Source organism: Garra rufa, chromosome 9 (genome assembly GCF_049309525.1).
Source record: "Garra rufa chromosome 9, GarRuf1.0, whole genome shotgun sequence".
In the NCBI taxonomy this organism is placed as follows: domain Eukaryota; kingdom Metazoa; phylum Chordata; class Actinopteri; order Cypriniformes; family Cyprinidae; genus Garra; species Garra rufa.
In genome coordinates this window covers 21,713,997-21,726,035 of record NC_133369.1, presented here as the reverse complement: position 1 = coordinate 21,726,035, position 12,039 = coordinate 21,713,997, and the positions used below count along the sequence as shown (strand labels likewise).

At 40.9% G+C, this 12,039-nt stretch overlaps 1 protein-coding gene across 1 annotated transcript; it reads right to left on the bottom strand.

Moving 5' to 3' along the window:
- Positions 1–3,916: 3,916 nt before the first annotated feature.
- LOC141343372 (cathepsin S-like) lies at positions 3,917–10,117 on the bottom strand. The gene is made up of 8 exons (XM_073847972.1): positions 10,086–10,117; positions 8,281–8,406; positions 5,774–5,896; positions 5,436–5,588; positions 4,974–5,195; positions 4,617–4,782; positions 4,381–4,483; positions 3,917–4,243 (listed from the first exon to the last, which is right to left on the bottom strand). The coding sequence occupies exons 1-8, from the start codon at positions 10,107–10,109 to the stop codon at positions 4,144–4,146; spliced, it is 1,017 nt and encodes a 338-aa protein (XP_073704073.1). The 5' UTR covers positions 10,110–10,117; the 3' UTR covers positions 3,917–4,143.
- Positions 10,118–12,039: the final 1,922 nt, after the last annotated feature.

Sequence of the window (12,039 nt, the reverse complement as noted above, 5' to 3'; positions counted from 1 at the left end):
CAGGTCTCAATCCAGTCGAGCATCTGTGGGATGTGCTGCACAAACCAGTCCAATCCATGAAGGCCCTACCTCATTTACAGGACTTAAAGGAGTAGTTCACTTTCAGAACCAAAATTTACAGATAATGTACTCACCCCCTTGTCATCTAAGATGTTCATGTCTTCTTTTTTTTCATCAGTCGTACGGAAATAAGCGTTTGAGATTAAAAAGTATATAAGTTGTAAATGTTTTTAGAAAATAACAGTTTGTTTGGCTAGATAAGACCCTTCTTCCTCGGCTGGGATCATTTAGAGCCCCTTGAATCTGCATTTAAACTGCATTTTGGAAGTTCAAACTCGGGGGCACCATAGAAGTCCATTATGTGGAGAGAAATCTGAAATGTTTTACTAAAAAAACACAACTTCTTCACGACTGAGGAAAGAAAGACATGAACATCTTGGATGACAAGGGGGTGAGTACATTATCTGTAAATTTTTGTTCTGAAAGTGAACTACTCCTTTAAAAGACCTGCTGCTAACATCTTGGTGCCAGATACTACAGCACACTTTCAGGGGATCTAGTGGAGTCCATGTCTTGACAGGTCAGGGCTGTTTGCGCAGCAAAAGGGAGACCAACACAATAGTAGGAAGGAAGGTGGTCGTATTGTTATGCCTCACAGGTGTAATATAAATACTATAATGTGAACTTGAAATTCTTCTCAGGTTTATCAAATAAAACAAACACGAGCTGTGCTGACAAATAAAATCTTCTCAGACGCAATGAGCAAATACATATATGGAAGTTGTGAATTGGGGCAAAGGGTGACAGCGTGTGTGCGTCTCAACTCTCCAGGTCACCCTGCAGCACTGGTGCTTAGCCGGGCCCCCTTTTTTTTTTTTTGTAGAGATGTAATTATTTAGGTTATAATAATTGGCAAATTTACCGCGGTAGATGGTTAGAGATCACACGACGACCTCACTTTTAGAAGACCGTGGCAGACGCGTCTAACTTAATTTAGTATTTGGCGCCTCCTACTGGCCATTTGTTGTATCCGACAGGTCTAATTTCATCTACCTCAACTGTGTGTGATGTGTCGTGTAGCTAAGATGTAAATGTACTAAAGATCCCACCCATTCAAGGAGCGTCTTAATTAATTACAGCGTTTTTTTTATAGCCAAATGTGCTGGAATCAATTCGTGAACACAAGACCTCTCATCAGTGGCGGTTCTAGACCAATTTGACTAGGGGGGCCAAGAAGGGGCCAGTGTTTAACCAGAGGGGCACATTAAAAAATGACAACAAGTGATATTTAAAGATTATAAACTTTATTTTACTTTAAAATCATACAAACATTTTAGGGATGCTCATATTGACCGTTCACTGTTAATCGACAGTAAGAAGTACTATAAGTTAAACGGTTTAATTATTTTTTTACGTTTGCTGCATGGTGAAAGAAAAAAATAATGTTTACTCACGGGCGCGTGTCGACACGTGCAGTGCGGCTGTTTAGACATATTTTGATGAGTAAGCACCTGCTTTACCTTCTCTTAGTTTGTGTAACTGATGTAGTAGCCTATGTGCTGCACGATAGCAATGGCGATGTTGCGTTATCAGAGAGTGAATCCATGAATTAATGAATTCAAATTCTGAATTAATTATAGTCTTAAAAGTGCGCGCTCCCCTTACAATCACTGGAAAGCTGTCACTCATACATTACTGTAGTTCATCGCAATCTCTCAAAGTTAATAAAAGGTAATGAAATCACATTTACACAGTACAATTAATCTCTTATTTACATCATGTCTACACTTTCTTTGTTTTAATGAGAGAGTTCTCAGAGGTGTAGAGTTTCAGCAGAACTAAACCGGCACTTGATCATGAACTAACAACAGGGTGTCTACAGGTTTGACCAAGTTAAATTTAAGAGATTTTAAGACTTTTTAATACCATTTTCAAACAAAATTTAAGACAAAATTGAAAGTCCCGCAAAAGTCTAGCACAAAACTATGAAGATATTTTAAATTATTATTTTATTTAACTGATTATTCTTGGGAATATTCAACAGAAAACACTATTCCAGAAGAAGAAATTATTTTCTATTCCATGACAAAGTCAAGGCTCTCACACACTTTGAAGCCAATGTAACAGTGTAACAAACACGGATTTTGAGTCATGGATCGGATCATTTTTCGGATCAGCAAAAAGTTTGTTTTTTCCTAATTACTGAATGCTTACTTTAGGTAGGCTACTTCTCATCCACAGCAAAAACTACTATCTGAACTAAAGTTCAGTAACAAAACAAGAACAATTACACAAATGACAAGTGTAAATGAATACAACATAAAGTTAGTAATAAAATCAATAACACTAGTATTCAGGAGGGGAAATTTAATAATTAATTGTAAAATAACTAGTGTTTCTCACTGCAGGTATTTATAGGACGCTGTCTCTTTAAGGCCAAATGCCCAAACCGAATACTGGCACGCATCTCTTTCTCAGCTGTTTCGGTTCACTGAAGACATAAACGACTGTTAAACAGAATACCAAAACGGGTATCAAGACATGACTTGGTATGTACGTTTCCGTTCAAATAGCAGTTAAAGAGGAATCAATCTGTGTGAATCGTGCCGCGCGCCTCTCTCTCCTCTCTCTCTCTCTGCGCGTGCTCGCGCCAGTTGTGTGCGGCAACGTAAAAACATGTGCTAATTATAAACTTTTACTCTATGATGGTTAAATTTAACAGCTAATCTGCAATTCAAATGCGTGTAGTTGGGCGGAAACCCGCTAAGTCTGGCAACACTGAGGCGTTGTCAAGCAAGCGTGTGTCTAGCAACAGAACAGATTTAGAACCTGCGCAGGAGATTCTCCTCAAAACGATAAACTTTTCCTTTTCAAAGTGTAAAAAAATTAAGACCCTTGGATTTAAATTTAAGACAAATTAAGACATTTAAAGGCCTTATTTTAGGACAACGGAATTTAAGACTTTTTAAGGATCCGCGGCCACCCTGAACAATGAACAGCTGTATATTTTTATTAACTAACGTTAACAAAGATTTTACAAAGCCATTTACAAACTTGATTTAATTATCAGTGTGAAAAACAAAGTAACACGGTTATGTGCAAGAACAACAAGTCACTCACGAAATGAAATTGTTTTGCTTACTTTCGACTCTTGCAACAGGAGAAATAAATCGTTCTATCCAAGAGTAGTTCTAATTGTTGCTGCAGTGTTTGTGTGCGCCGCTCTAATTTACCCATTTAAGTAGAACGATGCGTCGCATTAGTTCCGCTTTTGGCGCTCGTGTGTAAAACCATAATTAATTTATTTTATTTTATTTGGTCTGTACGGGGGGGCCACAGGGGTGGCCAAGGACATGTCTACAGGGGCACGGGCCTCCCTTGGCCTCCGTGTAGAACCGCCACTGCCTCTCATAAGACCAAATGGGAATGACAGCGAGAGAGGGGGTCTTGCTGATGTTATAATAGAAGAAAGAAGACAACTTAAAAAAGTGTTACAGTGTAAAGGATAGAGAACAAAATAAATGTTAAATATGTTTGTCTCTGCAATTATGTTTTAACTGTGTCATATGAATCACCAAAATAAAAATATGATTTTAGCAAACTTGATTATTGGATCACAACATAGGCTGACAGAATTCATTCTCTCAAGACATTTTTGGCATCTGGACATCCACTTATTAACGGTTCAGATAAGCAGACTGAAAAGGTAGGAAGGGCTTTCTTTTTTCTTTTACCTATCACTCATCTAAAACCTCTTTCTGCTGGTGTGAACATCTGTGTCATTTTATGCCATTCTCTCCCTTGTGTTGCCTTATGAATGTGGCTAATCAACCAAAGGTGTAAAAATCACAGCAATCTAAATGTCAATCATAACTGGACATGTGTGCTGATTTTGACAAATCCTTTAATTCCTCATGTGAAACTGTTCGTTGTGATGTTGCACTGAATAAAAACAATTCATTTGACTGAATAGAGTAAAAGCAGATTTCCTTTTAAAGCTTTACAAAAAAAATATATTCATAGATTTAAAAAAAAAATTAAAAGACAATGCAATTGGAAGAAACACACATTTCGAGTTAAGAAATGTGAATATAAAAAAATAAATGTTAAATCTTATTTTGATATACTTCAACAGGACTTCAGTTACATAACCGGATAGCAGGGGTATGAGGCGATGCCACACATGTTGTTCTGATTTCTGGCCATACGGATGTAGCCACCATCTCCAAATGTAGTACCCCAACTGTTAAAGTATAAGAAAACAATCAGAATTTGTATTTTTTCATCTCAGTTCTGATTTTAAAAGCCTTTGAGTAGGTACATTTCCCAAAACAATATCAGACCAGTCCATTTATGATCACAAAATCAGTCAGCCTGTACCTGTTTTTGACAAGCCAAAAGTCCTGTCCAGCAATCGCACCATATCCCACAACCAAAACTCCATGGTTTATCTTTTTAGTGCAGGATGGATCATTGTAAACCCCTGTGAACAGATGTAAGATAATGTTATAATAGTTGTCAATAAAAAAACAAATCATTCCAACCCTAAGTTTGTAACCTGAATGCCTTGATTTGGTAATAAGTCTGATTGAATTGTGTAGGAAAGAAATACTCACCACTGCGGTAAAAGACAAACTGAGGGCGGGTGGCGTCAATGGCCACTGAAATGGGTCCAATGTTGGCAACAGCCTCCTTCAGGGCCTCCTCATCTCCCTGATGGACGTAATAGTACTTGGTGCAGTTTGCTGCACGCTGGGATGGATCATATCTGCACTGCCCTTGCTGTAGGACAAATTTATTTATTAGATAATGGATTGCAGCTTTTTAAAAATGAGCCAAACACTGACAAATCCAGTGATGGATTTAGCTGCTATATATCACTCAAATCTCACAGTAACAGGTCCTGTCATTTCTAATATGGAATGTAATCTCATTCATTTTGTTCTACACATGGACCCACGCAAACAACTTACCACTGCTTTATAAGGGTAATATGACTCTGAGTCTATTCCATTATCAATAACATACTGGAAGGCTTTAGTTATCCAGCCACCATTGCAGCCCTTGTTGCCATAACTGGAGGAACAGTCCACCAGATTCTGAGCACTGAGGTCGACCAGCTTTCCTGTGGTCTTCATCAGCTGACCTTCAAGAGATCCAACAGCGGTGAACGCCCAGCAAGAGCCACATGCACCCTGACAGCAGAGAGAGAAACATTATAAAACTACTAAAACAGGACACTTTTTGACATTATGCTACATATAATAGATACTAGAATGGATTTACAGAAATACTAATAATGTGAACTACTTAGATTTTTGACTTTTTGTCTATCGATAGAAACAGAAATTAAATTAGCTGTCCTACCAAATAAAAAGCTACACAGACACAAGTCTAAATGAGCAAATATCACAAAATATACAGTGTAATCATACCTGGTTCTTCACACTGGTGACATATCCCTTCTCTCTCCAGTCCAGAGAGTCTGGGACAGCAGCTCTAGAAGAGCCAACAAATTCTGGTGTTTGCCTCTTAAATCCAGGAGGGACACGAGTTGTGGCCAATGACTGTAGAATCTCCTCCGTTGTCTGTGAGTTAACATGACACAAATAAGAAAATTTGAGTTACAGGTGATGAAATTGTCACTTGTTTTGCAGGGCATCTGCATTTTCTTACAACATTTTCTAAACAAAGCATATCAAGTGAAAAAAACAAAACAAAGAAATGCAGTGCAAAAGGGGGAAAAAAAAGGGGATGAAACTGATGTTCTCACCATGTCACCCATGTGGTTCATGCCCAGGTCATATGAATGCAGGCCCATGGAGGCCTCTAGGTTGTGAATGGTGACAAGTTCAAGGTTTTTCTCCCACAACTCCCTCCTTCCAAGCTCCTCATCCTGCCAATATAAACAACAGACAATTTCACGGTTTAATAAAGCATTAAGTAAAACTATTGATATCACTAATCAAACCTGTCATGATCAGGGATGGTTCTAAATTTCATCCTCAGGGGAGCTTAGTCTTCAGAGAGACCAACAGTATTTTAGTGCTTGTGAAAGCTGTGTAAAAGCCATTTTAAAGGAATGTGTGTTTTGTCCATGGGGAGGCGTTGTGACACTTTTGTATATTAAAGGAACACTCCACTTTTTTTGGAAATAGGCTCATTGTCCAACTCCCCCCGAGTTAATAAGTTGAATTTTACCGTTTTGAAATCCATTCAGTCGTTCTCCTGTTGTGGCGATATCACTTTTAGCATAGCTTAGCATGGATCATTGAATCCTATTAGACCAAGCATCGCGTTCAAAAATGACCAACCAGTTTTGATATTTGTCCTATTGAAAACTTGACTCTTCTGTAGTTATATCGTGTACTGATACCGGCAGAAAATGTAAAGCTGCAATTTTCTAGGCCGATAAGATTAGGAACTACACTTCCATTCCGGCGTAATAGGCACAAAGTCAAAAAGACTGCTGCTGTAATATGGCCGAAGCAGGCGCAGTAATATCATGCAGCACATGTGCAAATGCTAACCTAGCTGGGAACTAATTTCAGGCACTGCGTGATATTACTCCGGCCATATTACAGCAACAAACTTCCTTGACTATTACGCCGGAATGGAAGTGTAGTTCCTAATCTTATCGGCTTTACATTTTGTATTAGTACACGATATAACTACAGAAGAGTCAAGTTTTAAATAGGACAAATATCGAAACTCGTTGGTCATTTTTGAATGCAATGCTATTGGTCTAATAGGATTCAATGATCTATGCTAAGCTATGCTAAAAGTGATATCACCAGAACAAGAAAACGGCTGAATGGATTTCAAAATGGTAAAACTCAATTTATTAACTCGGGGGGAGTTGGACAATGAGCCTATTTCCAAAAAAAGTGGAATGTTCCTTTAAGAGCACCTGGCTAATTAGAAGGTATGTTCCGTGGCAGTAAATTTATATAAATGCCCACATAAGTTGCTTAGTCTCTATTTTCTCTATTTTCTATTCTTTTGTTGTTTCATTAACATTATTAACATAAGAAATGCAAGATCCAGTATTTTAACACACATCCAACATTTACTTAATCGTTTACGTTCACTTAAAATGTTACCAAGACTTAAGTCCCATGTTGTAGTCAACTTGTAGGCCTAGTCCAGTGGTTCCCAACCATGTTCCTGGAGGTCCCCCAACACTATATGTTTTCTATGTCTCCTTAATCAAACACACCTGATTCAGATCATCAGCTCATTAGTAGAGACTCCAAGACCTGAAATGAGTGTGTCAGACAAATGCTAAATGTGCAATGTTGGGGGGCCTCCAGAAACGTGGTTGGGAACCACTGGCCTAGTTCTGTTGTTTCATTGGCCCCCTTTATTGCATTCCCAGTGTCTGGTTGTTATTGTCTCTATCTTAAGAGTAGGCATGGTTATTTGTAAATGTTATGAGTGTGGCTTCCAATCTCATATGCGGCCAGCTATTTTTAGCTGTTTTTTTTGTTTTGCAGCTTGTTATTACAAATTGGTGTCTTACCATATTATTTAATGTATTATCTTAATTATAAACATACTGCTTTGTAGTGCAAACAGTTCTTCCATTTACTGCACGTTGTTATTCTTCTCGTTATTTCCCTATAGCAGATAATGAACCAGAAGTCTCACCCATATAGGCTTACTTTAGCGCTGAGGAAAAATGTGGATAGACTGCTTGTGAGCAGACGTCACTACATCACTTGCAGCTGCGCATGCATTGTGGTGGCAGAAAAACAGAAGTAACTGGGGGGGGGGGGGGGTGTTGGAAAAATCCACAGAATAAGAGAAAAAATCTCTTGTTGTGCCTCTAGATTTAAAAATTCAAATGCAAAAAAAAAAAAACAATTATGGAATAACATCATCAAAGATACCCTGAAGCCCCAAGCCAAGAGCAAGAGCAATCTATTTCATGTTTATTCTGCTTTTGTTCTTATTCTAAACAATTCTGGCTTCAAATATCATCTTCCTGTGTTATTTCCATAAGTAAAGTTCTTTTCCATTCTGATGTTTCTGACAATAAGGAGTTATTCTGATGGTATAGACTATCATATCCAAACAGCAAAATAGCTTAACTTTAAACCCAAAGCTCTTAAGACATCTTATCCAAAAAAAAAAAAAAAAGAAAGAATTCTGAATTTGATGTAGGCTAAACAATGACATGCAAACATCGCAGTTCATTCGGGAAATAATGTAGTCCAAAAGATCAGCTTTTGGATCATCTTACAGATGCTTGTGAAATACATAAATTCATATTCTCACCTTACTGGAATACAACTTGCTATGTGTCGTCTTCCATAACTCCCAGTGCTGGTCCAGATTTGTGTTGAAATGGGCCAGGGCTGCGCTAAAACACACGGCAAACAGCAAGCTCCCAAGCATCATGGCCTGACCAGAGCAAAACGGGCCATAATAGTTACTGACATGCATTCAAACATCAATATTTTACCTGATAATATATTCTCATGAATTATGTTGAAATCTGGCTAACAATCGTGTTATTAGCATTTAAACAACAGTGTTGGGTGTAACGCGTTACAAAGTAACGCGTTACTGTAATAATATTACTTTTATCAGTAACTAGTAGTGTAAGGCATTACTCGTCTGAAAATTGTAATATTATTACAGTTTTCCCAAGCTAGTTACTTGCGTTACATTTGCCAGTAGCACCTTCATCACACACAAGGCACACGACAACACAGAGAACAGAAGGGAAGGGGAGGGGGGCGCGAATGGAACAGTGATTGGTCTGGGTTTGGCACGAGGTATCATTAAATTACCATCACCGATTGGTCGACAACCGGCAGCCAGCAGCAGAGTGGCACTTGCAAAGAGAGACCTGCAATCCCGCGGGACCCAACGCAACAGAGTGTGGCGCGGGACAAAACTTGATGGAAGTGCGTGTGCTGATGCGGGCGGGTAGAGACTTGTGTGTGTGTGTGTGTGCGGGATGCGGGAAAATAAAATGATTCGCGGGACTCCCGCAATATAGAAATATCTAAACATAAAATATCTAAAAATAAAAAAATAAAATGTTATTCATCTATTGCACAAAAGCAGCAAGAACAAAATATATGATTAGTAAGAGCAAGAATAGGCAGTTTCAATTTAAAACTTGTTTGCAGCATGAGCAATGTAGCCATCTGCTGATTTTTGGAACGCATCGCCAATCAATAGTGTTTAAGATAGAATTCACTCACTGCTCAAAAGTTTTGAACAGTGCTGAATATTGCGTGCTTACGAATCACAACACAAGTAGACCTTTATGAAAGATTAATTGTGCATAATATCCATTGTGTTATAAGAGCTTTATGAGATCGCGTATGCACTGGATGCACGCAGTAGGTCATGCTTTTTTGTTAAGAATAACAGTTTTTTGTGTAAGAAAAAAAAAATGTAACTAGTAATGTAACTAGTAATATAACTAGTTACTTTCTCCAGGGAGTAATAAAGTAAAGTAAGGCATTACTATTTTTGAGAGTAATATGTAATATGTAATATATTACTTTTTTGAGTAACTAACCCCAACACTGTTAAACAATAACGACTATCTAAAAACGACTCGCAGTTTAATCTCACACCTTCTGGCCGGAACAGGTACTGTTCAATGAGAATCGCAGTGAGCTGAACGAATGAGCCGTTCACACAGAACGCATTTGTGCTTTAAAAAAGCAAACGAATTGTTAATTAGCACAGATTGTCGAGACACATTTTTACAATTAACACAGCTTTTTAAAAACGTGGCGTTAGAAGCAGAAAGACGAAGCTCATAAAAAAAGCAAACTTTTCTCTTTTTACCACTACATGGCGAACAAAGTGAAAGAATCTAGCTATATTAAAATCTACAGGCTATCTGATGTTATAGCATGAGTGAATCTTCAGAAGGATGGGCTTTGGACAATACACTGTATCATTATCTCGTTGTCTTAAACAGTGTCTTAAAACAGAAAGATAAACTTTTTGAGGGAAACCATCAACAAAGAAGACTTTTTATAAAAAGATACATGTGATATTGAAGAAAAAATTGACGTCTCTGGAAACATGAAAACAGATGTGTCTCCTCTTACCTGTGCACCCTCTTTAAGCTGCATTCTGGTCGTCTGTATGTCACGGTTCATGTATCCGCTGTCTTCTCAGGTCTTGTGATTTGTTCGTTTGTCATGTGATTGTCACGCTCGCTCAGCTGAGCTGCCAATCAGTCCGCCACAGGTGTCCCTCATCACCACTGCCTATTTATACTCACAGCATTCTCTCTCCCTCGTCTGATAGCTTTCCCGGATCCCTCGTCGTGTTGGTTCGTCTTGCTCTGTCTGGTTCGAGTGTTGGATTGTTCTGTCGTGGATGTTGTCGCTGTCTTCGTGTTTGCACTGGATTCACCACAGCACCAACGGACTCTCTCACCAACATCACCAGCCATCTAACCCCTGTGTCACCCAGCTGAGAGATCGCACCATCATCACCCTGTTTGTATTTCATATCAATAAACTGTCATTCACTTCATCCTGCATTTGCTTCCTCATCTTTATCCGCACGTCACAGAGCTATCAGACCACTAATGGAAGCAGCAGGCACCACCCCGCCCACACTGGAGGATTACATGCGGGACTGTATCTCTCGGCTGGAGAAACAGGAGAAGGGCTCTGAGGATTCCGGTCAGGCCATCAGAGCCCTTGTGACACAGGTGTCTGAGCTCACCCAGCGTATGCGTCAATTGCAACTTCCCGCTGCGCTCGCCACACCACCCACGCCGCCCGCCCCTCTCGCAGCAGTCGGAACATCTGCTCTCGCTACCCAGCCAGAGCCCCGCCTTCCCCCGCCGGAGGTCTATAGTGGTGAGCCGAACCAATGCCGCGCCTTCCTCACTAAATGCTCTATGCATTTCACCTTACAGCCGCGCACATTTTGTAGTGAGGAGGGCAAGGTGGCGTTCGTGCTCACCCTATTGACGGGGAGGGCGGCACTTTGGGGCTCGGCGGTGTGGGAGAATCAAGACCCTTGTTGTGCCTCGTTCGCCACACTCGCCGCCGAAATGAAAAGGGTGTTTGACCGCGCGGTTTCTGGAAGGGAGGCCGCGCGGATGTTGGCGGATCTCCGACAGGGGGGGAGTTCCGTCTCAGATTATTCCATTCAGTTTCGCACCCTGGCGGCGGAGTGTAATTGGAACGAGGAAGCGCAGTGGGATATGTTCCTGCATGGGTTGGCTGATCGAGTTCAAAAGGAGATCTACGCCCTGGATCTACCCGCCAACCTTAATGGACTTATCGATCTTGCACTGCGGGTAGACTCTCGACTCTCCCGAGCCGAGCGACGGGGATTTTCCGCTCGGCTCCCCCCTGGGGAGGGAATGTCAACTCGAGCCAGCGGCAGAGAACCGATCAGCCACACCGACGAACCCGAGCCCATGCAGGTGGGTAGAGCTCGGCTTTCCCGGGAGGAGAAGGAGAGGCGGAGGTCCCAGGGCCTTTGTCTGTACTGTGGCGCGGCAGGACATTTCGCTTTCAACTGCCCGGTAAAAGGCCCAGCCCGGCAGTAAATCTGAGGCTACTGTCGGGTGGGATCTCTGCTGAGAAGACCTCATCCACCTCGACCTCCACGCTCCTTCCGGTAAGGTTAAGATGGCACACACAGGATCACATCTGCACTGCACTGTTGGACTCCGGGGCCGAAGGTAATTTTATGGACTATTCATTTGCTCGTGCTAATCATGTTCCCCTCCATCCCCTCACCAACAGCATCGCAGTCCACGCCCTCAACGGTCAGCTCCTTCCCCGGATCACCTTCACTACAGAACCCATCACTCTCACTGTGTCTGGCAATCACAGTGAGAGTATCCCCTTTTTCATCCTGGACTCCCCTCATGCACCCGTTGTTCTTGGACACCCGTGGCTCATAAAACATAACCCCAAGGTTGATTGGCAGCTCCAGTCTGTGTCTGAGTGGAGCGTTAAATGTCATGAGTCTTGTCTTGTCTCTGCTTGTCCGTCTGTCTCTGTTTCTATGTTTCAGGAGAAGGCGGTGGAT

Bases quoted from the DNA above. Each gene is read 5' to 3' on its own strand.
- LOC141343372 (XM_073847972.1), bottom strand. From the start codon at position 10,109: ATGCAGCTTAAAGAGGGTGCACAG. The intron at 5,589-5,773 runs GTGAGAACATCA...GTTAACTCACAG, and splicing joins TGAACCACATGGGTGACATG to ACAACGGAGGAGATTCTACA. The intron at 5,196-5,435 runs GTATGATTACAC...CTCTGCTGTCAG, and splicing joins TCACCAGTGTGAAGAACCAG to GGTGCATGTGGCTCTTGCTG.